The sequence below is a fragment of the Sphaerodactylus townsendi genome, linkage group LG02, assembly GCF_021028975.2.
Source record: "Sphaerodactylus townsendi isolate TG3544 linkage group LG02, MPM_Stown_v2.3, whole genome shotgun sequence".
Lineage (NCBI taxonomy): Eukaryota > Metazoa > Chordata > Lepidosauria > Squamata > Sphaerodactylidae > Sphaerodactylus > Sphaerodactylus townsendi.
In genome coordinates, this window is record NC_059426.1 from 172259026 (window position 1) to 172286525 (window position 27500).

The window sequence follows — 27500 nt, forward strand, 5'->3', positions numbered from 1 at the left end:
TGTAGTCCATAACATCTGGAGTGCCAAAGGTTCGCCACCACTGGCCCTAAGATCACTAGAGGGACCCATTGTTTTGGTGATGAGGAGGACCGGCCTTTAGAACTCGGGCAGCATGAAGCACCTGTGCATCTAACCAGGTAGAGAGGCACGCTGCTGGAATGCATACAGCAATCACAACTGGAGTTTACTGTTGTAGCAAAATATTTCATCAAGGTACATAGCCAGAGGAACAAGTATGGTCAGAGTGTGAACTTTCGGGAGTTGAAGTTCCCTTTGTCAGAGACTTCTGACTTTCAAAAGCTCATACCCCGAAAATCTGGTTCGTCACTAAGGGCCTACAGGGCTGTTCTACTGTAGACCAACATGGCTACCCTCTGAAACTACAGAGGCATTTCTAGGGAAAATGTAGCCCGGTACAAAATCTGAGTTTTCCAGCCCCCTCCTTTTGGGTGGCTGCCCTCCCCCACTGGGGAATTCAGATTAGCCTGTACACTCCCACACACACCAGCTGGGTGACCTTGGGCTAGTCACAGCTTCTCGGAGCTCTCTCAGCCCCACCCACCTCACAGGGTGTTTGTCGTGAGGGGGGAAGGGCAAGGAGATTGTCAGCCCCTTTGAGTCTCCTGCAGGAGAGAAAGGGGGGGATATAAATCCAAACTCTTCTTCTTCTAACTGAGCGGTTCTACAGGCAGAACAATATGGCAACCCTCAGAAACAACAGTTGAAAGAGAAATCAATCACAGTGGAAAAGATAAACCTGTACGCCAGGGGTCTTCAAACTATGGCCCTCCAGATGTTCATGGACTACAATTCCCATCAGCCCCTGCCAGCATGGCCAAGTGGTAGGGCTGATGGGAACTGTAGTTATAAACATCTGGAGGGCCATAGTTTGAAGACCCCTGCAGTGTACGCCCTGGTGTAGTTGTGTCTGTAAACACTTGGCATTTGCAGGAGAGAAAAAATGCCTTTTGGAAAGTAAGGGGGAAAAGAGGCAACAATCATTTTTCTACCGCTTATCTCAGAAGGAAAGTATATCTACACATATCCTGTAGTGCAGGCCCCCACACCAACCCTTGCAGGAAATTTGCTTGAGAAATAATGTCATCCCCCACAATAAGCGCTAGTTTAGAGAGCAGCTAAATTGCTGCTTGAATGAGCTGTTAATCGGAGACCCCAAACGCTTTTGCCTCGACGGCCTAATGTTTTCAGACAGAGCATTCAAAAACTCAGTCTGGAACGAACCGATTAAAAACACCAAATACTCTTCCAGCAAATGACCTTAGTCACACTCTGGGGCGTGGTGCATCTTTCTTCCATTCCAATCCCACACTAAGAATGACTCCCCAGGTGGGGTAAAATTTAGCAAAATCATCACTGCCGCCCTGGAGATAGCCTTCTTGTTAAAGGTACAGCTCACAGCCGGGAGAGACCTCCTTATTCCCCACTTCTGATAGCAACTTCCCAGCAGGGCTGGAGTAACTCGGGTGTTGCATATTTATAAGCTGCCTTTACTTTACAGGGTTGTTGTTGTTGTTTTTTTTTTGCAAAATTAAGATTTTAAATGCAGGAGGAGAGGACCCGGTATGACGAAACGGCCATGAAAAGGGTGTCAAAGGAGCAGAGATATGAGCAGTGAAGATGAAGCATAATAATGTGGATTTATACCCCACCTTTCTCTCCTGTAAAGAGACTCAAGGTGGCTGACAAACTCCTTTCCCTTCCTCTCCCCAGAACAGACACCTTGTGAGGTAGGTGGGGCCGAGAGAGTTCAGAGAGAACTGTGACTAGTCCAAGGTCACCCAGCAGGAATGTAGGAGTGCAGAAACACACCTGGTTCACTGGATAAGCCTCTGCCACTCAGGTGGAGGAGTGGGGAATCAAACCCCATTCTCCAGATTAGAACCCACCTGCTCTTAACCACTACACCACGCTGGCTCTGAGTGTGAAACATTCCTAGCTTTCTGAGATGAAGAGGGCATTGCATGCGTGTCTATTGTGCGTTATTTCCCTTACGCCAACAAACTCGGCGGCACACCTGATTCATCCCAACTCCTCTATTTTAACTTCACAGCTTTGGAAGGTGGACTATTTGCTTCATTTACGTCCTGGCTTTCCCCACAAAGCGCACCCAAAGTTCTCCTATCTTCCATTGTATATATATACTCAACACAACTCTGTAAGGTGGGTTGGACTGAGAGCGTGTGACTGGCCCAAGATCACTCAGTGAGCTTCCAAGGCAGAACGGAGATATGAATCCGGGTCTCCCAGACTGTAGTCCAACACTTTAACCCCTACTAGCTAGCCCAGTGGTGGCGAACCTATGGCACGGGTGCCAGAGGTGGCACTCAGAGCCCTCTCTGTGGGCACACGCAGACAGATCCCCCCCCCCCCATCTAGGCTGGCCTGGGCCGCTGGGCTTGATTATTAGCATTAAACCTAAGACCTAGTTTTGGGGAAGCCGTGTAGGTAACCCTGTTAAGCCCCACTGATTTTCATGCAAAGAACAAAAGCACAATCCTTTACCTGGGAGTAAGCTCGGTTGCTGGCAATGGGGCTTGCTTCTGAGTAAACCCTCCTAGGGTCGTGATTCACCCGTTGGAAGAGTTGCACGGTTGCTTCAAAAGCAAAGCCACCGACTACCACCAAGCTTACTCCCGAGTAACACACGCCTTAGAGCCAACCATTTTTTCTAAATTAAAACCTCAGTATTCAGGTTAAATTGCCGTGTTGGCACTTTGCGATAAATAAGTGGGTTTGGGGTTGCAATTTGGGCACTCGGTCTCGAAAAGGTTTGCCATCACTGAGCTAGACAGAAAAATTTACTGGCCCAGAGTCAGCTAATAAGTATTGTGCCTCGGGAGTTCCCCCATCCCTTTCCCTTTCCCTAACCCTCTCCCTCCCACCTAGGGGGGGCGTGTCACAACTAGATGTGGGCGCTTCCCCTCAGGGTGGGGGTCTAACTAGATAGGCAGGCGCTCCTCCCTCTCAGGGTGGGCCGAGGTCACAATAACCTAGATGACAGGCTCTGGGGTGGGCGAAGGTACAACTAGATGTGGGCCATTCCCCTCAGAGTGGGCGGGTCACAACTAGATGATGGGCCCTTCCCCTCAGGGTGGGTTGGTCACAACTAGATGACAGGCTCCTCCCCTCAGGGTGGGCGGGTCACAACTAGATGTGGGCCCTTCCCCTCAGGGTGGGCGGGTCACAACTAGATGATGGGCCCTTCCCGACAGGGTGGGCGGGTCACAACTAGATGTGGGCCTTTCCCCTCAGGGTGGGCGGGTCACAACTAGATGACAGGCTCCTCCCCTCAGGGTGGGCGGGTCACAACTAGATGTGGGCCCTTCCCCTCAGGGTGGGTGGGTCACAACTAGATGTGGGCCCTTCCCCTCAGGGTGGGCGGGTCACAATTAGATGATGGGCCCTTCTCCATAGGATGGATTTGTCACAACTAGATGACAGGCTCCTCCCCTCTCTCCCTCCCTGCAAGGGGTGGGCCACACCCAGTTGCTGAGCCCCTTCCCCACCCTATTTTTGACAATGCTTGTTATTGAGCAGAACAGAAAGACAGAAGTCAGCTTTCAATACAAAGAAGCAAAGTCCTCCGGTCGTCTCTGTCTTTATCCAACACCCAGGTGCATTTCTTCAGCCCATCTTCACCTGTCCACACGCTTAATTCAGCACATCCAGACTGACTCTGTGCTCACCTGCTCCAGCATGTCTTTTGGCAAGTCCTCTTGCTCGTCCATCGTCAAGATTGCACGTTTGATTTCGTCATTCGATAACTTCAGCCTGGAAAAGCAACAGCAAGGAAAGGGCGTCATGTGACAAAGGCTCAGCTCAGGCAAGCATTGAAACAACAACCCCGTTGTCGAGTTGCGCTGCTCCGCCAACCAGGCGGCATAATTTGTAGCAGCCAAGATCCTAGTCTGGAGAGACAGTTCAGTGACGGAGAGACGGAAGAGCAGGGCAGCGATGAAAGAAAACGACAGATAAGGTAAAGAGGAAGGAGGAACGGGCGGAAGAAATCCAGGTGCACTCAAGAAGAAGAGTTTGGAGTTATATTCTGCCTTTCTCTCCTGTAAGGAGTTTCAAAGCAACTTACGAACTCCTTTCCCTTCCTCTCCCCACAACAGACACCTGGTGAGGCAGGTGGGGCTGAGAGAGTTCTGAGAGAACTGTGACTGGCTCAAGGTCACCCAGCAAATTTCATGCGGAGGAGCGGGGAAACAAATCCAATTCACCAGATAGGTGTCCTCCACTCATATGGAAGATTGGGGAATTGAACCCAGTTCTCCAGATTATTTATTTATTTATGCTTTGCATTTATATCCCGCCAATCTCTCGAAGGGCTTGAGGCAGCTTTACAATCAATATATGGTAAAAACATATTAAAAACAGTACAAAATTCCAAAATACAAAATATAAATGCTAAAACCAGATTAGAGGGAGCAGCAGTGGCGTAGTGGCTAAGAGCAGCGGCTAAGAAGCAGGTGCACTCTGATCTGGAGGAACCGGGTTTGATTCCCAGCTCTGCCACTTGAGTTGTGGAGGCTTATCTGGGGAATTCAGATTAGCCTGGGCACTCCCACACACGCCAGCTGGGTGACCTTGGGCTAGTCACAGTTTCTCGGAGCTCTCTCAGCCCCATCCACTTCACAGGGTGTTTGTTGTGAGGGGGGAAGGGCAAGGAGTTTGTAAGCCCCTTTGAGTCTCCTGCAGGAGAGAAAGGGGGGATATAAATCCAAACTCTTCTTCTTCTTCTTCTAGAGTCCACCACTCAGCTTTTGCTCTCTGGGCCTGGAGGGGGGGAGGGGGTGTCTGCGAAAATTACACTTCGCATGAATATGCCCTTAGCTAGTTACTGGATGTATTCCCTCGCGAGACAGGAGAGAGAGAGAGAGAGAGAGTCGTCTCTCAGAGTCAAGAGAGAACGCTGACAACGTGACGGGAACGTGGCCAGACTTTTAAAAAAAAGTTACAAGCCTCTCTCGAAAACCCACAATCATCATCTTTGTTGGCAGACGCTGAGGAGCGCAAAATCGTCCCGAGGGTGGAACTGGGTCGCAGCGCGGGCTGTCGCGAGGATTTAAACCCCGAAACGCTTTGATGGGATGCGACAGCTTGCGAGGCCTTGACAAAACGTGAGCGTTTTTTTGGCACAGCTTTCTAGAGATGGATGGAGAACCTCGTGAAGGGCGAGGGAAAAATATATTCTGAAGATGAGGGAGAGGACGGACAAATCTTTTGGATAGGAACCACCCCCCACCAAATGAAATTTGTCTTCCAACGGACTTTAACAAGCAAAATAATGCAAGTAGTGTCAAGCCAGAAGAAGAGCCTGGATTTATACCCCACTTTCCCCAACCATAAGGAGTCTCCAAGCGGCTAACAATCTCTCTTCCTCTCCCCTCGCCTCTTGTGAGGTAGGTGGGACTGAGAGAGTCTCAAAGAACTGTGACTACCCCAAGGTCACCCAGCAGGCTTTATGTGCAGGAGCGGGGAAACACATCCGGTTCACCAGAGAAGAGTCTGGCCCTGCTTAGCTTCCAAGATGTGACAAGACTGGGTGAGCCTAGGCGTCCATAAAATGTACACCAAGGTTGAATATACCCAAATGTAAATGGAAGGCAATAATCTTATTTTGGGTTTTAAAAATCCCATTTACAACTGTCCCCCACCTTTCTCCCTAACGGGGACATAAAGCAGCTGACATAATTTCCTCCTCTTCCATTTTATCCTTACAACAACTCAAGAAGAAGAGGAGTTTGGATTTATATCCCACCTTTCTTTCCTGTAACGAGACTCAAAGGGATTTATAATCTCCTTTCCCTTCCCTCCCCCTTTCCCTTCCCTTCCACAACAAACACCCTGTGAGGTGGGTGGGGCTGAGAGAGCTCCGAAAAGCTGTGATTAACCCAAGGTCACCCAGTTGGCATGTGTTGGAGTACACATGCTAATCTGGTTCCCCAGACAAGCCTCCACAGCTCAAGTGGCAGAGCAGAGCATCAAACCCGGTTCTCCAGATTAGAGTGCACCTGCTCCTAACCACTTCACCACGCTGGCTCTCAGGGAGATAAGCTAGGCTGAGTGTGCATGTGAGACTGGCCCCAGGCCATCGAGAAAGCTTCCACGGCACAGAAGCGATGTGCATCTAACCACTCTACCACACTGGCTCTTAAAGGTCATTTGCTGTGGTCACCAGTGGCGGAGCTACAAGAGGAAGGGGGGTGCACTGCGCACCAGGCGCGTGCCTGGGGGCGGAAAATCGCCCCTGACCCCTCCTCGTTTCCCTTGCGACCCCCCCCATCACACACTTACCTTTCCTAGAAAATTTTCAAGCTGAAAAAAAGGCCTGTTCACAGTACAGGCTGAAAAACAGCCTGAGGAACTACAGTTCCGAGGAGACCCTGGGGCTCACAAGTTCTTCTGGGAAGTATAGTTCCCATCAGGCCGTTTTTAAGCCTGAACTGTGAATAGGCCTTTTTTTTCAGCCTGAAAAAGTTCTAGGAAGAGGAAAGGAACCAAGGTTAGTGTGGGAAGGGGGGGTGCTGCGGAGGAACATGGGGGGGCATGGGGGGCACAGAAAATACAGACTGTGCACTGGGTGCAGTCTGGCCGAGCTACGCCTCTAGTGGTCACATTTTCTTCTGATAATCAAACAGGAGGGAAAACAGTAGTTCCAGCTGCTCTCCCACAGTAGGTTACCAGGGCATCAAATGGCAAAACCTAGCCCTGTTCTTCCACAGGCTACAAAAAGTCCATTTCTTCTTAGCCTGGAAATCTGCGGGCTTTTCCGCATTCTCATTTTCTTCGCTTCTAAGTTCCATTTTCCTCATGGGATGGGTCGTATTCTGCATGTGTTCTGCTCCCTCTAGTGGTCAATTAGACATAACACAAGTTTCTGTCTGAAATAAAAACTTTTGGTTTAAATCTGCAGGGAGATAAGCTGGACTTCAATCTGTGGGATATCGGATCAACCACTAGAGGGAGCAAAACATGTTGCCATGAAATGGGAACTTACAAGCAAGGAAAATGAGAACGCAGAAAACGTTTTCAACATGTTTGCACGTCGCCCTGAGCCCAGGTTTGTCAGGGAGGGCGGGATATGAATCCAATAAAACAAAGAAAGAAAAAGAAAAGCCCTGCGATACAAACATTAAGGCCTCGCCTGCTAATTAAGAGCTGGCAAGTGGGAAAACTGGAGGGAAAGCAAAATTTAAAGATCCCCTCTTAAGACGACTTGTGTGCAAACTTGGGGAGCAAAAGAAGATAGAGTTATTTGCTGCTGCAAGCCCACGACTTCAAAACTCTTTCCCTGGAGATGCTGCTCAGTTTAATGAAATGTGTCCCCCCCCCCAAGTGAATCTGTTTTTGGTGCCCTGTACTTGGCTAGGACGGAGTGGGGGAGACACAAGCCAGGTTCAACAGTTCAACAATAGGTTTATTACTGGAGAGAATCAAGACCCTAACTCCTCCCTTGGGTCTATCTAAATCAGAGTACTTGCTTGTCTTGAGCAGGTTTGAAGCTGTGCACTGTGTCTTCTCTTGGTTGCTTTCAAGAAAGTCCACTATGTCTTGCTTCCTTTCAGTTCTTTTAGTTTTTGTCTAGTTCTAACTGTTGTTAAACTTAACTTGTGCTCTTCGGACCACCATATAATAATGTGGATGTCACGAATATTCCAGTCTCCAACTACCCTTAGCACCTCACTCTGACTGACTGGCTATAACTAACAGGGGATTTCTGGGTAAAGAGAGGAAACTGCCTATTGGGAACTGTCTTAAAGGGACAGGGGCTAACTAAAATACCCTCCCTTAGAAGACTTAACAATGAACTAAAACCATGCTAACTATGGGGAAAACTGAATCTTAATGGGGAAATAACAAAAGGCTCTGTGGGGGCATGACAAAATGCTCTCAACTAAGCTGGCATTTTTGGTAGTGGGAGGCAAATTTCGGACATGCAGCAGCAAGAGGTAGAAAAGGGAAGGACGGCCATGAGATTGTAACAGAAGCTGCCACAGGCAATGCGCTGCCCACCAATTCTCAGCACACCTGCTGTCAAAGGAAGGAGGAGGACAGGAGATTATGTGAGCATGTCTGCCCATGACTGAGACCCCGATAAGCCTGGGCTTTTACAAGAGCGCTAAAGAGTGAGCACCCAAGAATGCAAAAATTACACACGGCCAGGCATCGTGGAATAAAATGAGGGAGCAAAACCAAAATGGAAGAACTGGAGTATTTGCTGGTGTGGAGGAGAAAACGAAGTATGATCTCACTTCACAATCATTTTTCCCAGCCAAGCACAGAGAGAGAGAGAGAGAGAGAGATTGAAAATATCAAGCAAAGCTGGATCTTTCTGTGCGGCATGCCACAGAGTTGGCTGACTTGCTTTATAAAAGTCATGGGAAAATGCAGTCCTTGGTGACTGTCCAAGGGCACGCACGTGTCACTGACACGATAGCACAAGGGGAAATCCAGGAAAAGGCACAGAAATGGAACACTGTTACCATGGAAGTGCGCCCTCTTCAGTTTGATCACGCAAGGCAATTAATTGCTTCACTATAATCACAGCAACCCTGCAGGGTAGGCCAGTCCAAGAGAAAACTAGTGGCCCAGGATGGACTAGCAAGTATACTTGATACCCTGGTCCAGGTATTGTCCCATTGACCAGCCTCTTGTGGGCAGTGTGGTGCAGTGGTTAAGACTTGAAGACTAATCTGAAGAACAGGGTTCGATTCCCCACTCCTTCTGTGTGGGTGACCTTGGTTGACAGTTCTCTCAGAACTCTCTCAGCCCCACCTACCTCACAAGGTGCTAGCAGCGTGGGGGGGGGGGGGTTAGGCAGTTGTAAGCTACTTTGAGACCCCATATGGTAGAGAAAAGGGGGTGCAAAAACCAACTCTTCACATTGTTTTTGTATACAATATGCATGACGTTAAGGGCTGTTGTATGACTGGTAACAATTATGCCTATATGCATGATACTACACCAGCAACTAGAAAAAAGTTAACCAATTAAGAAGAAAGTATTTGCCCCCTGAAGCAAAGCCCCTCCCCCTTTGTTGCTGGGAGCAGAACCTGTAGGAGTGGGAAGGGTGGAGCTAGGTAGGATGGCTGTGGACGGAGGGAATATGTCTGGGGCAAAGCCGTGCTCACTGGCAAATCTGCCCCTGTTTGGCGGCGAAGCAAATTAAAGTCGTGCCAGAAGTGGTCTTGCTTGCCGCAGAGAAAATGTAAAGTGAAAGCAGGGCTTGAGGAAATACGTCTGTGAAAGAAATCTTGCTGCGAGGGACAGTCACCCCCATCATGCAGCAAACACCTTGTGCATAATCGGCCATTCAGAAGCTTCCAGGTTCGATCTCCGGCATTTCCAGTTAAAGGACCTGACAGTATGTGATGTGAAAGACCTTTGCTTGAGACCCTGGAGAGCTGCTGCCAGTCTGAGTAGGCAATACTCGCCTTGATAGACCAAGGGTCTGATTCAGTGTCAGACAGCTTCAGGAGTTTGACACGAGGGCCACAGTTATGCCGGGAAGAAGGAAAGTGGTTCTCTTGTGCGAGAACTCCACTCTTGTTTTCTCTGATGTCACCGTGCTCAGCTGGAAGCAGAAGATCATCCCAGGAATGTCAATGTGATCTTGGGCCAGTCACACTCCTCTCAGAACTCTCCTACCTATCTCATGAGGTGTCAGTTGTGGGGACAGGAAGGTAAGAAGTTTGTAAGCTGCTTTGAGACTCCTTATGGTTGAGAAAAGTGGGATATTACTCCAAACTCTTTTTCTTCTTCTCTTCTTTGGAAGAGCCTAAATCCCTGACATAAACATAGGGAGTTTCATTTCTAAAATAGTGGACAGGTCCCGCAGTGAACTCGAGAGCACCATCACCTCTAGTTGGGCTCTCTGTCTATTGAAGCTGATGTGCTTAGAAGAAGAAGAAGAGTTTGGATTTATATCCCCCCTTTCTCTCCTGCAGGAGACTCAAAGGGGCTTACAATCTCCTTGTCCTTCCCCCCTCACAACAACCACCCTGTGAGGTAGGTGGGGCTGAGAGAGCTCAGAAGAGCTGTGACTAGCCCAAGGTCACCCAGCTGGCGTGTGTGGGAGTGTACAGGCTAATCTGAATTCCCCAGATAAGTCTCCACAGCTCAGCTCAGGCGGCAGAGCTGGGAATCAAACCTGGTTCCTCCAGATTAGATACATGAGCTCTTAACCTCCTACGCCACTGCTTAGAAGGGTACTACTGTGCTTAAGAGAACATTGTAAAATTGGCGTGCATTGCAGAAACTTGAACACAGCCCAATGTGGCCCTAACTGTAGGTGGCCGCTTCACAGTTTTCTAAAAGCTTCACAGTTTTCTAAAAGAGACAATCTCCCATTCCTTGTGGGACCACATTGGCCAAGTGCCTCTGGTGGGCTCAAGACCCTGGCAGATGCCTGACTATACCAACCCTTGTGTGTAGAGAAACAGTGTCAGAAAACCCAACTATTGTGAGAGAGGTAACAAATGAGCAGTACCTTGAGAGGAGAATATTGCAGTTCTGGGCTCTCCGACCGTCTATGACCGATAGCTCCTTGACTTTATGCCTGGAACTCAGAGCATCATCGAGGGTGTCTTCTTTCTACAAGAGGCATGGAAGGAACCCATTAATGCACAGATGAGCACTGCCACCTTAGAACTTCTGGCCCTTGCCAGCGTGCCGAACATCAATCAAAAAAGCTTTTCCCCCCCAAGCTGACAGTTTAAAAATCCGGAGCCTGCCACCGAAATACAATCAGCTGTTTCATAAACCAGCATGTCCCACTTTTGCAGGGAGGGGGGGAGAAAGCAAAGAAACGCTATTGGTCGGAAACGTATAAATATTGACCCAGATGGAATGATTTAAGGGCTCGCAAGTGTGCAAAAGGCAAGGAACGTCCAAAAGGGTCCCCCAGCACAGACAAATTATGATACTGCGTTCAGAATTGTTTTACTAACAGCTGGGGACCGTGTCCGACTCACCTTTGGAGTTTCAAGCTGTGGGCTGCTTTCTAAGGGAAGGGGTCAGAGGTCAGCCGTAGAACACATGGTTTCTATGCTCGGGGTCTCGGGTTCAGTCCCTGACATCTCTAGTTAAACCGGGATGGCAGGAGACAGGGTGGGGAAAGAATTTTTTGCCAGAGGCTTTGCAGAGTGACTGTCAGGGAGGGTAGAAAATAACTCTGGACTAGAAACACCACTGTTCTGGCTCAATATAAGGCAGCTCTCTGCGCGTTCAAAATGGACCATGGGTGACCTACTTCGCTAGGGACTGGAGAAGGGCAACATCTTCATAGAATCACAGAGTTGGAAGAGACCCCAGGGGCCATCCAGTCCATCCCCCTGCCATGCAGGAACACACAATCCATCTTTGCACACGGTAGGTGACCCTGTGTGAACCCCACTTGCTGAAAGAGATCTTGAGAAGATGCTGCTGGCCAGGTGGGAACTTTTTGGCCATGCTGACAAGATGTTTGCACACTGGGCGAGTTTCCTTATCCAACTGTCTGACTTGAGGCTACAGGGTCACAAATTACTCCGCTGCTGTGAGTGGGCAGATGATCTGACAATGGGGTCCCCAACGTTGTGCCTGTGGGCACCCCAGCACCTAACAATTGCTTTTAGAAAGCAGCTTAGACTGTCCATCAGGCCTCAACCAAGCAATAACTGCCATGAGGTTGTTCCAGTAAGACAGCAAACTTGGAAAGGACTCGCTGAAGAAGTATTAAGGTAAATGTGGATTAACCTTGGATTCTGTTCCATCGAGAATTTTGTCCCAAGAACTTTAAGAATCATGTTCTAAGTATCCTTTGGACTTTGGTGCTAAGAACCTTCTTGGACCTTTGGCGCTAAGAAATGCTTGGGTTTGGGTACCAGCATTATTTATGAGATCTACTGTTCCCGGGGTATTCATGCAGAGATTCTCTGTTTGTATGTAGATTCTTATATACGTTAAGAGTCCGATTTGATGCGCTTATATTTTCTGTTTATACCTTCTGCACGTTATGTATTAGATTTCACTGTTCACTTAAGTGCTTGCAATGAGAACTTGTGTTGCTTAGCAACCTGGGCACAGTGACTGGGTGGTTTGGTGTTGCTTTCCGTTCTCGGACGCTGTACCCACGTAATTATCGTGTTTGGTTTTAGCTATATTGTGGCAGCCATTTTGCGGCTCAACCCACCATGCCGGGTCAGAATTCCAAAGTCGCCTGCAAGATCAAAAAGGTAGGGAGCGCCGGTCTCACTTCTGTGGACTTAAAGGCAAGGTTCTGGTAGAGGGATCTGAACTCTCACAGAAATTTGTTTTAGTGTTCGAACGCTAAAACCAGGAGGGGGACAGACAAACAGAGCAGCTCACTCCACCTTTTCTCAGTCATGACTGTCATTGGAAATGGATGAGAAGAGAACACCTGTTGGGTTTCATCGGAAGTCCTTCTAGTGTGTTCCGTGTTCAGAAAAGATGACTATCAGATTTAGTGTATTGTCGAAGGCTTTCACGGCCGGAATCATTGGGGGATGCTGTGTGGTTTCCGGGCTGTATGGCCGTGTTCTAGCAGCATTCTCTCCTGACGTTTCGCCTGCATCTGTGACTGGCATCTTCAGAGGATCCTCTGAAGATGCCAGCCACAGATCTGACTCACTATCAGGAGAAGAATGCTTCTATGCAACCCTATTAACAAAACCACACAGCACCCTATCAGATTTAGATTAGGCATGCAATGAACTGGAAAACTGGTTTGCTTCCAAGAGCCACACCCAGCTCCATTTCTCCAGTCATTGACTGAGCTACTATGACCTCCTAAGCGTGGATAGGGAATGTTGGTGCACACTTCAGTAGATGAAAGGGAAGTGAGAGGTCAATTTGATTGGGGCAAAAACCAGACAAGCATGCAAACACTCGGGTGTTGACTAAGAGAAGGTGTTGCTTTGGGGATATCCTAAGAAAAGGTCCTCAGAGAGACAGAGATGTGGAAAGCAATTAAACTAAGACCAGAGGAAGTCCAAGAGAGAAGGAACCAAATGGAAGGAGGTGAAGAAGCGGGAGGAACGGGGACATGGAAAATGAATGACAGTGGATTGGAAACAGTCCCGTATCGGAACAACTTAAGAGCCAAGGTAGAAAGGGAGTGAATCTGGACTTCCTATTGATTTTTAGAAAGTTAACAACATTTATTTTTACTGAACATCTCTATGAAATACTTACGATCGACACCCGAATATTTTAAAAAGGCCGAAATCAAATTCATTGTTGTGACTGCTCTAAACATAAATATTTCTATGTAAATAAGTTTTATTTTTAGATAGTATAGAAGTAGAGGCACTTTGATTTGTAAAATGCTTTAAAAATGTATACTACTTTATTATCGTTAGAGAGAATAGATCTATGAAATTGTGGAACTGTTCTCTTTTTTGTTTCTTTTGGACTCTCGGTGGATATAGAGGAAGTTCTTACTTTTTAATTATGTTATATTAATGGCAGTAACTAATAAAATGCTGCATGATCGTGCAAAGGTTTTTGTAGATGTATGACGAGATGCAGAATTATGTAACTATATTTTTCTATGTATAATTTCAAGTTGTAATAAAAGCTTTAAATTAAAAAAAAACGCATTCTCCGGCACTTGAACAATGACAACTAGAGAATCTTGACATTATATCTGACAGGAAGCAAGTTCCAATGTACTTAGCGAATGGATGAGATTAATTCCTGCCCCCACCTAACAGCCCGAGTGACATCGAGTGACCTCATAACGTAGAGGTGGTCATTTGCACAAGTCAATTCAAGGGCTGGATGAACAGACATACAGAATACATTGCTATCAGTCAGGCTAGTAAGCGGGTGACCGTAAATCTTCATGCAGCCACAAACGCAGAACAACAGATTCAAATGTTTATTGCATCTCCTGCGTGTTTTCTTGGAGATGATCCAACTGAGCAATCTTCGACTTACAGATTGGGACCCTGAGGTATGTATTCTCAGACCATCAGCTTCTGGGTCACAACTCCCTAGCGAGCTGCCTTTTTAAAAATGGCTTTTTGGAAGATTTACCTGATCAAGAGAGCCAGGGCGCAGAGGCATACCAGCTCGTATGCTCACAGGGGGTGCCACCAGAGATCACATCACACCTGTGCTTCGCCGTCTGCACTGGCTACCGATTGAATTCCGAATCACTTTCAAGGTGTTGGTATTAACCTTTAAGGCCTTACGCGGCCTGGGGCCTCCGTACCTGCGGGACCGTCTTACCCCATACGTCCCGAATCGGTCTCTGCGTTCGGCAGAGGCCAATTTACTGGTGATCCCTGGCCCCTCAATGATGCGGCTAGCCTCCACCCGGGCCAGACGCTGGCACACAGCTCTGGCCCCGGCCTCGATGAGAACGTTCTCCCTCCCAGCTGTGGCTCCAGGGCCTCTCGCGGGATCTTAAAGTTCCACTTGGGGAGCCTGTAAGACTTCGTGGCTGTACCGCCGGGCCTTTGGGGAGGCCGGCTGCTGATGCCCCCCCCCAGAACATCAGTGGGTCCTGCCGTCCCCTCTCCCCCCTTTTGTTCTAGGGGACTTGATAGTAGGCGCCATCTTTTATGCTGATTTTAATAATGCTGCGTTTTAATAGGATGAGGTTATTTTATATAGAGCCAAAAATTACCTAAATATATATTGGATTTTAGCTTTGATTTATGTGCTCTATTCTGTTTTGTTCACCGCCCTGAGCCCTTCGGGGGAGGGCGGTATAGAAAAAATAACCAATAAATAAATAAATAAATAAAAATGGTGCCTGGGCATGACCAGCTCCCTGCGCCCCTCTTACGGCAGCTTGGCAGAGGGTGGCTCAGGTGGGCAGCTCAGGCGAAGAGTCAGCAGGGAGGCCGGGGAGTGTAGAAGCCGGCCTGCGGCTGCAGCGCCCACCTGAGCAGCATGGAGGGAACTGCTGGACACTGGCTGGGTCCCGCAAGGACCCAGCGGGCGCCCAGTGCCCCTCACATGATCAAATGGCGTGGGATACCCCATGTCTCCATTGGCGGTACACCACTGCAAGGGTGCCACGCCTCCTATTTCGCTTTGTACGCCTGCTGAGAACAGGAGGCAAACGGGAAGTCGAAGTAACTAAACTACTAAGTGGCAGAGAGCATTCCTCCATGGTGTTGTTCTTCCACAAGGTACATTTTCTGAACTTCAGTTTGTGTTTCCCATCCCATCTTGCTGTGCCATCAAAGTCTTATCCTTGATACCAGTAATATTGTAAATCTGGCTCCACCCACTCCTATCACGTGACCCAGACATGTGACCTCCGGACATCTGACAGCATCTCAGTGGCCCCCCCGTGTATCAAAATGTTGAGGACTGCTAATCTAACTAATTTACCAAAAGCTCTTTTTATTTTATTTTTTTAAATTTATTATTAGTTTTATATACCGCCCTCCCCCTGAGGGCTCAGGGCGGTTCACAACAGGTTAAAACAAACATTAAAACATAATTTAAATATCAATTATATAAAAACAGAACCCATTTTAAAATGTGGATGGCGTCTGACTACTCCCCTCCCCCCTTTGTGCCCACGGGAGGCCAGATGACATGGTAGATGTTTTGTTTTTTTTAACCAGGCTGGCCAAACGCCTGGCAGAACAGGTCCGTCTTGCAGGCCCTGCGGAAACTCTGTAAGTCCCGCAGGGCCCTGATCTCCCTAGGGAGCCTGTTCCACCAGGTAGGGGCCAGGGCTGAAAAGGCCCTGCCCCTCGTCGAGGCCAGCCTGATCATTTTTGGGCCAGGGATCATGAGTAGGTCCTCCTCCGAGGAGCGGAGGGGCCTACTGGGGCAATATGGGGAGAGACGGTCCCTCAAGTATGCAGGTCCGAGACCGCGAACGGCTTTGAAGGTCAAAACCAACACTTTAAACATAATCCGGAACTCAATCGGCAGCCAGTGCTTTGGGTCTCAAACAGTTATATTTTTACAAAACAGGTATCAAGACCCCCCAAAATTTCAGTTTTGAAGAGTCGGGCCCCACCACCATTGATTCATCCCTCCATAAGTTAATACACAACGTCCCAGCATTTAATTGCAACAAATCGCTCACTCTTTCCAAAGGAAGCCGACTTACCTGCTTGGAGTTATTGTTCACAAAGAAGTCCTACGCCAGAGAAAAAGCATGGGAAAGACAGGGAAAAAAGTGCGCTGTTCAGTGGTCACAGCAAAATAAAAAATTAAACACCCCACAAACACAAAACAAAGAGAGAGAGAAATAAAGAGTGAAAGCACAGCTGGGAAGGATATATAAATCCAGCGGTGCTTGCCGCAACCCCCTCACCAGGAGTCCGCATATATCCGCTGCAGTCATTATAATGCAAACGAGGAGGTTCAATAACGGCAAAGGGTTATTAGCAGAAAGGGATTTGCGGCAGAGCGGCATGCAAAATCAGAGGGAGCACAGAGAAGCCGTTCGACAACCATGAGTTAGTCAAGCCTATTTGAAAAAACACAAAGTGCAGCAGCACCTCTGTAACTAATTGTCTTTTTCATGGACTGGCATACACACAGATACTCAAGAATGCTTTGGAGTCGAACGCTGTGGCATCTTAGCTGGGTATGCTGAGCTAGCCCGCGCGGCGTAGTGGTTAAGAGCAGGTGCACTCTAATTTGGAGGAACCGGGTTTGATTCCCCGCTCTGCCACTTGAGCCGTGGAGACTTGTCTGGGGAACTAGATTAGCTTGTGCACTCCAACACACGCCAGATGGGCGACCTAGGGCTAGTCACAGTTCTTCGGAGCTCTCTCAGGGTGCTTGTTGGGGGGGAGGGAAAGGAGATTGTAAGCCCTTTTGAGTCTCCTTACAGAGAGAAAGGGGGGATATAAATCCAATCTCTTCTTCTTCTTCATATTACCGGAGAAGTAAGGTGCCATTCAAAGTCAGAGTGTTATGTTGCCTTGATCTAATTGGAGGAAGGCTAGAATAAACACGCTAGGGTTGCCAACTCCGAGTAAGGAAATAGCTGGAGATTTTGAGGGTGCAGCCTGGGAGACAGGTGTATAGGGAAGCGAGAAAACTTGGTAGGATATAACGCCACGTACTCCGACTTCCAGAGCAGCCATTTTCTCCAGAAAAAAGTGGAATAAATGTTTCAGATGAAAAAAAATAATACATGATTTATATAGTGTGGAGATCAGTTGTAATTCTGGGAGATCGCCAGCGCCCACTGGGACAACTGGCAACTCTAAAATCCATGCTAGACATGCTAGATGTAGAGAAATCTTGACTGCTAGGGTCATCTTCAGAGGACTTTCTTCGGGTGCCCCCAACGTCCTGAGTCCAGACAGGTGGCAGCCCAAGAGGGGCCCTTCTCCTCACGGCGCCAAAATTATGAACTCCCTCCTCGGTGATGTTAATCTAATCTCTTCTAACACTGTCTTCTACCAGCGAGTGATGACTTAAAATTTTTTTCATCTGGGGTTCCCTAAAGAATTCCACTAGTGCTTGGTTGAAAATAATCCATTATCTTCGGTTTACAGAAATGTATGGAGCCTACCGTTCCTTGCCAAATCCATTATAACCCAGGAGAAACTAAGGGAGGGGAGCCAAGAGCCTCGGAATTAACCTGGGGCTTATAACTTCAGCAACCAATTAACTACACAATCCTGCAAATGAATCAGAATCTGGAATGAGTTACTGAGTCAGCTGATCACGTTAACAAGCTCTGGTTTTGATGAAAATGCTAGGATATAGTCAGCTGGGATCATACGTGACCCTTATAGTTGACTAGCAATAAAGCCCGTTGTGCTATATTTATAAATGGGCTCTAGAAAACTGGGGCTGGTCCTTTCTGTCATTGTTCATGAAACGTTAAGATTCAACATGGAGAAGAGCTGATATTCCCAAGGGAAGAGATGAGGAGCAGCAGTGGCGTAGGAGGTTAAGAGCTCGTGTATCTGATCTGGAGGAACCGGGTTTGATTCCCAGCTCTGCCGCATGAGCTGTGGAGGCTTATCTGGGGAATTCAGATTAGCCTGTGCACTCCCACACAAGCCAGCTGGGTGACCTTGGGCTAGTCACAGCTTTCCAGAGCTCTCTCAGCCCCACCCACCTCACAGGGTGTTTGTTGTGAGGGGGGAAGGGCAAGGAGATTGTAAGCCCCTTTGAGTCTCCTGCAGGAGAGAAAGGGGGGGTATAAATCCAAACTCCTCCTCCTCCTCCTCCTCCTCTCGGGTGCCTGCACAGCTTTTTAGAAAGCAAACTGTCACCAAAATGCCTTGCCTTAATTGTAAACGGCAGCGGTGGGTGGGCCCCGCCCCTTTTTAGAAGAAGAGTTTGGATTTATACCCTGGAATTATACAGTGGAATTTGGATTTTGTCTCCTGTAAGGAGAGTTAAGGTGGCTTACAAACTCCTTTCCCTTCCTCTCCCCGCAACAGACGTTTTGTGAGGTAGGTGGGGCTGAGAGAGTTCAGAGAGAACTGTGACTAGCCCAGGGTCACCCAGCAGGAATGTAGGAGTGCGGAAACACATCTGGTTCACCAGATAAGCCTCGGCCACTCAGGTGGAGGAGTGGGGAATCGAACCCGGTTCTCCAGATTAGAATCCACCTGCTCTCAACCACTACACCACGCTGGCTTTTACATTCTACAACGTGCTCACGTCAATGCGGCCTACCCCCTGCACTCACACGTCTGCGCAGTTCTAAAAAAGTGAGCCCTCGCCAATATGCCTTGCCTTTTATATGGAGAAAGATAAGATGTTTGCTTTGGCCTCAGACAGGGACGAAGATGAATCTCTGGAGATGGTGAAATGTCTAAAAGTAATGCATCAAATGCGTTTGCCAGAATGAAAGGAATTCAACGCGATGTGTAAGGAAAACAAAGTCCCCCACGAGCATTCTGCTAATTTGAAATAGTATCTAATGATTTTTCTCCTTGAACATTATGTTGAATGGCTCTTCTGGGAAAGGGAAGTTTTCCCCACTGCTGATTCTTACGCAAACACAACGTTCAAGGTTGGAGGTATATCAGGTCTACCCCGCAGGCTCTTTAGATGCTTTATCTGATATGTTCTCATGTTAATCACCGGGTAGGGCTAGTGGTTCAGTCCCTTGCAGTCTTACAAGGCGTGAACGCTGCCGACTGTCAAGTTCTCGTGGGATTTTTACAGCACGGCATATCATCTCTAAATGCATAATATGAACGATCTCCCGGAGGAATTGTTCCCCAATCAGCTTCCATTTAGGTTACATTTTTAAGGTGACTGGCTGACCCTCAGTAAGCTGTTGCCAATTTTTTTGTACGCACATCACAGTAATTGGAAGGGGCCCTGGAGTGGATATAGCCAGGGTTTTCAACATGATACAGTTCTAGGAGATGATGCCTTCTATGCCATTTAATCATAGAATCATAGAATCATAGAGTTGGAAGAGACCACAAGGGCCATCAAGTAAAGGACCACAAGGGCCTGCCCTGCAGGAACACACAAACAAAGCAATCCCAACATATGTTCATCTAGCCCCTGTTTAAAAACCTCCAAAGAAGGAGACTCCACCACTCTCCGAGGCAGTGAATTCCACTGTCAAACAGCCCTGACGGTCAGAAAGTTCTTCCTAATTAAGTTTAGGTGGAATCTCTTTTCCTGCACTTTGAATCCATAACTCTGTGTCCTAGTCTCTGAGGCAGCAGAAAACAAGCTTGCTCCCTCTTCGACATGGCTTCCCTTCAAATATTTAAACACGGCTATCATGTCACCCCTCAACCTTCTCTTTGCCAAACTCCCTAAGTCTCTCTTCGTAGGGCCTGAATTCCAGACCTTTTACCATTTTGCTTGCCCTCCTCTGGACATGAAGATGCTACTGTGCTCACATTTTGTTCCTCTTCCCGTGGGGTTCAGCTAACATAGACCTACTAGGGCCAGACATATCGCCATGCATTCAGTGGTGGGATCCAAAAATTTTAGTAACAGATTCCCATGGTGGTGGGATTCAAACTGTGGCGTAGCGCCAATGGGGCTGGGCGGGGCACGACGGGGGCGTGGCCGGGCATTCCAGGGGCGGGGCATTCCTGGGAGGGGCTGTGGCAAGGATGCAGCCGCTGTGCCGGTCCTTGGGCGGGAAACGATTGCACGCAGGCGCAGGCTGCCACGCACGCCGGTGCACCTCCTGCTAGACTGCTTCAAGTTCTGCGCGCTACTGCTGAGAGGAGGGATGTAACTAAGGCAAAAATCATGTGGCAAAATCACCAATTAGTAACCCCCTCTCGGCACACACAAATAATTCGTAACCTACTATCGGGAACCTGTGAGAACCTGCTGGATCCCACCTCTGCATGCATTATAAAAACACAACCAAAACGCGTTCACTGACAATTTTAATGTGGACGCTTCAGCTCCATCCCTCCAACATCTCCCATTTCATGTGCTATTATAGCTCATTTAAAAAAACACACCCTTCCATCACACTAGTAATCACACACCATTAGCTCAAGTGCCGTCAGAGATAGATGCCAGCCCTTGTCTCATTTCTCATTAGTGGACGGTTTGGGGGCAGAATATTTTTGCATCTATCTGACTGCGCCAGTTCCCAAAGGCAGAAAGAAGAGAGGCTCGGCACATAGCAGGTCAAGGCGAGCCAGCGAAATGCTCCGAATGCACCGAAAATGGCTCATAAATCCAGTTCCAGGGAGACAGCTCTGTGTACACAGCTATCTAGCCAAAAGCTTTATTGCTTCAGCTGTGTCAGAGGGGAGGATTTTCAAATATCTGTATTGCACAAAAAGCTTGGTTAATAAACGCAGGACGCCCTTGGCAACTGAGCGCCCATTAAGAAAAGACTCACCTGCAATAACCGGGGAGAATCTTGCACGCTAAGCTCCCTGGGCCTCCATCTCGAGCAATATAGAAATGTCAGAAGTTGGGATGTGGTAATACGATTCATCGTTTTCGCGGCGGTTTAAATTTGCCAACTCCTTTTTTTTAGCCCTGATTCGCTGGGGTTGGTTTTCAGTGCTTTTAATTTGACAAAAAGTGGTGGGGAGATGCTCCAAGTTACAATATTGGAGCCTTTAGCCATTGATGAACGCAGGAATTTATCCACCACATGTCCAAGGAATACTAAATTATTCGTATTAGCCTTGTTTTTAAAAATATGGCTATGATAAACTGCTACAGTGGTGGCGAACCTTTGGCACTCCAGATGTTATGGACTACAATTCCCATCAGCCCCTGCCCGCATTTGGCCATGCGGGCAGGGGCTGATGAGTAACAATCCTGTAACATCTTGGAAAAGTCTCACTGCAATCTAGGATATCTTCAGGAATGCTCCTATAGTGTGAACTCACACATTTAAAATCTACTGAGGTACTCATTAATAGCCTCACCCCCTGCCCCACCGAACTCAAGGTGTGGAAGATGAGGCTGATGGGAACATATCACATGGCTTTTTTTGCAGTGGCCCCTTCAAAGCAGAATTCTATTCGCTTATAAGATCTGCCTTAGGGCAACTCTGGACCTTAAGCTGGGGGGGCGGGGAGAGAAGGGATAGAATAAACAAATTCTGGAGAGCCGCAGGTTGCAGATCCATGGGCTAGCCCAGGGGTAGGGAACCTGCGGCTCTCCAGATGTTCAGGAACTACCATTCCCATCAGCCTCTGTCAGCATGGCCAATTGGCCATGCTGGTAGAAACTGATGGAATGAACAGTTCCTGAACATCTGGAGAGCGCGCGTTCCTACCCTGCTAGCTCCAAAAGATCACCCAGCTTCCATGGCAGAGTGGAGATTCGAACTCGGGTTTGCCACATTCTAGTTTGATGCCTTAATCACTATACCATGCTGGCTCTCTAACGCCACTGTATAGGATTTAATCTTTGCTTTTGTTTTAGGTTATGCTTTTGATCTTGAGTGTGGTGGGAGAGACTAAGAAGAAGAAGAGTTTGGATTTATATCCCACCTTTCTCTCTTGTAAGGAGACTCAAGGTGGCTGACAAGCTCCTTTCCCTTCCTCTCCCCACCACAGACACTTTGCGAGGTAGGTGGGGCTGAGAGAGTTCAGAGGGAACTGTGACTAGCCCAAGGTCACCCAGCAGGGATGTAGGGGTGCAGAAACACATCTGGTTCAACTGATAAGCCTCCGTCACTCATGTGGAGGAGTGGGGAATCAAACTCGGTTCTCCAGATTAGAATCCACCTGCGGTCTAAGGGAGTCCTTAAACCAGTCCTGCGAAAGTGCTTCAATTTAGTCATATCACAGTCATCATTTTTTTTGTATATCTCTTTGGGCAATTGGAGAAGCAACTGAGACATTTTATTCACAAAGTTTACAAACTGATAGATTTGCAGGTTCAGCGTCGTTCTGCATTGCCGGCTTCTTTCAACGGGCGTTGCTGTGCTTTGATAGAAAGCTATTACAAGGTTCGAGAAACTCCTTTTAAAGCTGTGGCATCAATCCAGTGGAGGGCCTCTTTCAGATTCTAGACTGGTTTTTTATTTTTTTTTGCAAAACAAACGTAGCAATGTAAGTCAAGAATGTAAATATCTTTTGGAGTTCAAAAGTTGTGCGGTAGGGTAGCTTCCCCCCACACGTCCACCTTGCCACACAGAACGGACTTGTGTGGCTGGAGAAGGGGCACGGAGCCAAAGCTAACCCATCAATGGCTTTTTCTGTAAATGAGGACGTGCGGATTTGTTTTCTCAAGTGCAAGAGCCATCCTTCTACACCCAGGCCAATTTCCCCTGTGCAAACATTTACAAATTCAGGACGAAAAGAAAGAAAGAAAAGGAAAACAAGATTTCGTTTATATCCGTGGCTGGCCCAAGACATTTTGGTGCCTTTGGCAGGGAAGTCAAAAGGGACTCGCCCCGGGACTCGTGACACCCCCCCCCTCCCCCGGGAACATCTCTTGCACAAGCTCTATCGAAAGGGAGGAAGTATACCAGACTTGTATCATTGCAGCTCAAGCAGGAGATTCTCATGACAGATTACATCCCTCGGATTAGATCTCTGATCCCTACCCTCCTGGCTTCAATGTCGTTAAGAATATCCCGCCCGCCCCCCTCCCAGACAACCACTTTGTACTGCTAATGATATGGCCTTCCCCAGTAATTTAAGACCTCCAAGAATAAAGAGACTCATATTTCTAGAATCGCACCTAGACTTGATTTCTAAAGCAATGGCAAATATTTTGACTGCACAGACAATGAAAAGCACTCCTTTCAAAGGGATGCTTTCCCGAGGCAACGGCCAGCAGCGCATTTATCTGTAACACGAGCTAGCGCTGTGCGCACGCACTTCTTCCAATCGGGACAACATCCTGCAATTATTTCACCTGAAATTATCAGGGGAGTTAAACGACAGAGGTGGCCAATAGCTTAATGTTGAGATTGGGAAATGGAACTACCCGTGTCAGCCGGGAAATTGTCCTTCGACAAAGCCATGCTGAAAAGAGTAACTGCGCAAATGGGTGGCCGTGCTTTTTGCCAGCGGTGTGTAAAGAAGGGATTTCTGGAAGCGCCCCTTCACCCATGACACAATTCCAATGGAGTGGAGTTTTGCGCACGGTGCGTGAGAGCACAAACACCCGATTTCTGGATCGGCACTTTTAATCCACCCTTCTGAACGTCTTGCGCTGTGTAGGCGCACCAAGTGGGAAAGGAAGGACCAGCAATTTTTTTTTAACAGTATGAATGAATGCGCTGCAAAGCATGTGAATTAAAGCATGTCAATTCACACCCAGGTGTATTGAGAGGTGTCCTTCCAAGAAGGAAAGTCTTCGTATGCGAAGAAGCCCTGAACTCCTTAAGAACATAAGAACGTAAGGAAAAGCCTGCTGGATCAGACCAGAGTCCATCTAGTCCAGCATTTGCTACTCACAGTGGCAACACCAGCAGAGGTGCAGCTAGGGAAAATGGAGCCCGGTGCAAAATGTGAGTTTTGCTGCCCCCCCCCCCCCATGTTGGTGTTTTTTGTGTTTTTTTTCCAGTTTTAGGCCTGCAGGGGGGCAGTTTTTAGGCTAGCAGCATCAAATTTTCAGGGTTCCTTTAGGAGATTATCCTGATGATACCAGCCAGGTTTGGTGATGTTTGGTTAAGGGGGTCCAAAATTATGGATTCTCAAAGGTGTAGCCCCCATCTCCTGTTAGCTCCCATTGGAAACAATGGGGGATGGGGGCACCCCCTTTGGGAGTCCATAACTTTGGACCCCCTGAACTAAACCTCACCTAATTTTAGTGGTATCATTAGAAGAGTCCCCCGAAAACTCCCTGAAATTTTGGTGCTGCTAGCTTAAAAACTGCGCTCCCTGCAGGCCAAAAACTGAAAAACGCTAAAAAATAAAAAAAAAACCTGAAAATTTTGCTGCCCCCCCAGGCGCGCCCCCGGTGCAACGCGCATCCCCTGACCCCCTTGTAGCTCCGCCTCTGCCCACCAGATGCCTTTGGGAGCTCACATGAAGGATGTGAAAGCAATGGCCTTCTGCTGCTGCTCCTCCTGAACACCTGGTCTGCTAAGGCATTTGCAATCTCAGATCAAGGCAATCTCAGATCCTTATCACACAACACCCTCTCAACTGCCTCCAGGTACTCAAATTTAGAAAATCCATTTCCCAATTCCAAATAACACCTTGGAAAAAAAGCTACTCTAAACCAGGAACCACCAGCACGTTCCCCAGAAATCAGTTTCAGTTCTGTCAAGCCCTGGATCTGTACCCAATACCGGACTCAGTGATTACAATCAAAAGCCTTTATTGACAGGCGACAGCATGGCCACAGAAGAAGCCGGTTTTAAAGACTGTCTTCCCAAGCACCTCTTTTATGCCCACCAAGGCACCCCCCCTTCCCTTCATCCCCCAGAGATATCAAAGCAAGGCATTACAGAGCAGGAATGTGGAAGCCGTTAGTTCTCAAGGCCATAGGAAGGGCTATCAGTCCAACTGGAGCTTGGGAGCAATCGACATTACCACAGGTTACAAAACAGAAAGACAGAAGGAAACTGAAAGCAGAGGAAACTCATTACCATGAAAGAAACCAGGACCCCGTTTGATGCCAGGTGCCTCGCCTGACAAATTCACACGACTGCTTTTGCCAACTGGTTTCTCTCCAACACAAGACCTGGGCCTTGAATTGGAAGTATTTCTCTTCTCTGCTTTCCTGCTTTCCAACTGTGCCTGATCCCACACAGAATAAATGTAGGATTGGGGACCGCATAAGATCCCCAGTGCCTTCTACAAATAAAATATGATGCTGGGAAAAGAACCCATGGGGTTAGAAAGTCACGGAAAGCTGCCTCAGACCACTAGTCCGTTTACTCAGACTGGCTGTGGCTCTCCACCGTCTCAGCTGGAGGTCTTCACTATTATCCAGTCCTGTTTGTTAGAGTTGCTGGGGATCAAATTTGGGGCCTTTTGCAAGCTAGGCAGATGTTCTGAGTCACAGCCAGTGGTGGGATCCAAACATTTTAGTAACAGGTTCCCATGGTGGTGTGATTCAAACAGAGATGTAGCGCCAATGGGGCTGGGTGGGGCATGATGGGGGCGTGACTGGGCATTCTGGGGGCGGGGCATTGCTGGGCGGGGCTGTGGCAAGGACGCAGCCACTACGCCGGTCCTTGGGCGGTTAACGAATGCACGCAGGTGCAGGCTGCCACGCACGCCGGTGCACCTCCTGCTAGACTGCTTCAAGTTCTGCGCGCTACTGCTGAGGAGCGGAGGAGGGGCGTAACTAAGACAAAAATTGCATGGCAAAATCACCAATTAGTAACCCCCTCTCGGCACACACAAATAATTAGTAACCTACTCTCGGGAACTTGTGAGAACCTGCTGGATCCCACCTCTGGTCACGGCCCCTCTCCAGCAGAAGAGAACAAAAATATTAAGTTAGATGAGGCAATGGTTTGCTGCTCTAAAACACAGGTGTCAAACTCGCGGCCCTCCAGATGTTATGGACTACAGCTTCCATCATCCTCTGCCAGCATGATGCTGGCAGGGGATGATGGGAACTGTAGTCCATAACATCTGGAGGGCCGCGAGTTTGACACCTATGCTCTAAAAGGCCTCTGTTCCTTCTACCCCCCTCTGATAGCCGCACAACAGACTTGATGCAGACATGTTTATTATGTCTCAAGTGTCAAGACAGTTAAGGAGGAGGGACTCGTTTTTCTATCAGATCTTTCTGAGCGTGGCCAGAACACTCTCAGCACCTGACCTGTTGACTGCCCTGATTCTTGGTCAGTGCTAGGAACAGATTAAACTTGCCCCTTCGATAAGGGCTTAACTGTGGACGCTCCTCTGCCTCTGAGTGACTGTCACCTTCCGAATTCTGAGAGATTACTCTGAACAGACCAGGCCGAAAGCTGATTACTAGAAATCCCCAGCAGCTCCGCTTCCTTAACTAAAGACAAGCTCCCCTCCCCTCCACAAAAGACAACCCGTTTTTGCCTTTCTATACGTCTAATTCCTTCCTTACTATAAAGAAATCTCAACGGAGCTGCTTTTAAAACCTCGTTTAAAACTGGAGGGTTTTCGGGGACGTCTGAACGCAGCCTGTGTGTGCATTCAGTGAACCCAAATTGTGTGCATTAACCGAAACGTACGTAACACGTTTTCCCTGCACGGAAGTGCTTTATGTGTAGGCGAAGCGCGTATACTTATTTTGACACACGTAGGGTATGTTAAGTGAGAAGGAGGGACAGAATAAGTGTGCAGCGTAAACCGGGGCTGCATTTGCAAAGTAAAGTGTGCATCGGGAGCCAGCACAGAAAGAAATACTTGGACATTCTGTGCAGTATAAGCTAGTGAGCTCTGCCTTTGATATTATTAAGCCCAATATTTTGATCAGCTGCCACGGTGTCAGGGGGTGCTCCTTCCTTCCATCAAAATGATGCCCTCGAGGGAGGCATTCACACCTAGCCCAGAGAAGGGGCAGCGCTTGCTCCCCTCTCCTATGTTAATGGACCTTTCCAGAGGTGGGATCCAGCAGGTTCTCACAGGTTCCCGAGAGTAGGTCACTAATTATTTGTGTGTACCAAGAGGAGGGGTTACTAATGGGTGATTTTGCCACGTGATTTTTGCCTTAGTTACGCCCCTCCTCTCAGCAGTAGCGCGCAGAACTTGAAGCAGTCTAGCAGGAGGTGCACCAGCGTGCGTGGCAGCCTGCGCCTGCGTGCATTCATCTCCCGCCGAAGGACCGGCGCAGTGGCTGCGTCCTTGCCACAGCCCCGCCCAGGAATGTCCCGCCCCCAGAATGCCTGGCCACACCCCCGTTGTGCCCCGCCCAGCCCCATTGGCGTTACGCCAGTTTGAATCCCACCACCATGAGAACCTGTTACTAAAATTTTTGGATCCCACCACTGGACCTTTCTCTTCCTTTCCTTTGATGCTGGCAACTTTAGACAACTAGGAATAACCCTGGCACTGACTCTGAAGGGGTTGGGGGCAGGTGGCTGCTCTATCGCTGTGCTGTCTTTGGGATGTTTGCTTCCCCAAAGGTTCTTTATTTCCATTGTGTCTTTCTTACGTTCCGAGGCA

The 27500-nt window shown here is 48.3% G+C and overlaps 1 protein-coding gene across 2 annotated transcripts in view; it reads right to left on the reverse strand.

Moving 5' to 3' along the window:
- Positions 1 to 27500, reverse strand: part of DAAM1 (dishevelled associated activator of morphogenesis 1) — a 151782-nt gene that overhangs the window by 17862 nt on the left and 106420 nt on the right. The window contains exons 15-17 of one of the 2 annotated variants that reach the window (XM_048485865.1): positions 16115 to 16144; positions 10517 to 10620; positions 3708 to 3792 (exon numbers count right to left, since the gene is read on the reverse strand). In XM_048485865.1, coding sequence (XP_048341822.1) covers positions 3708 to 3792; positions 10517 to 10620; positions 16115 to 16144 — 219 coding nt within the window. The remainder of the gene's footprint in view (positions 1 to 3707; positions 3793 to 10516; positions 10621 to 16114; positions 16145 to 27500) is intronic. The other variant, XM_048485866.1, reaches the window with a different exon arrangement.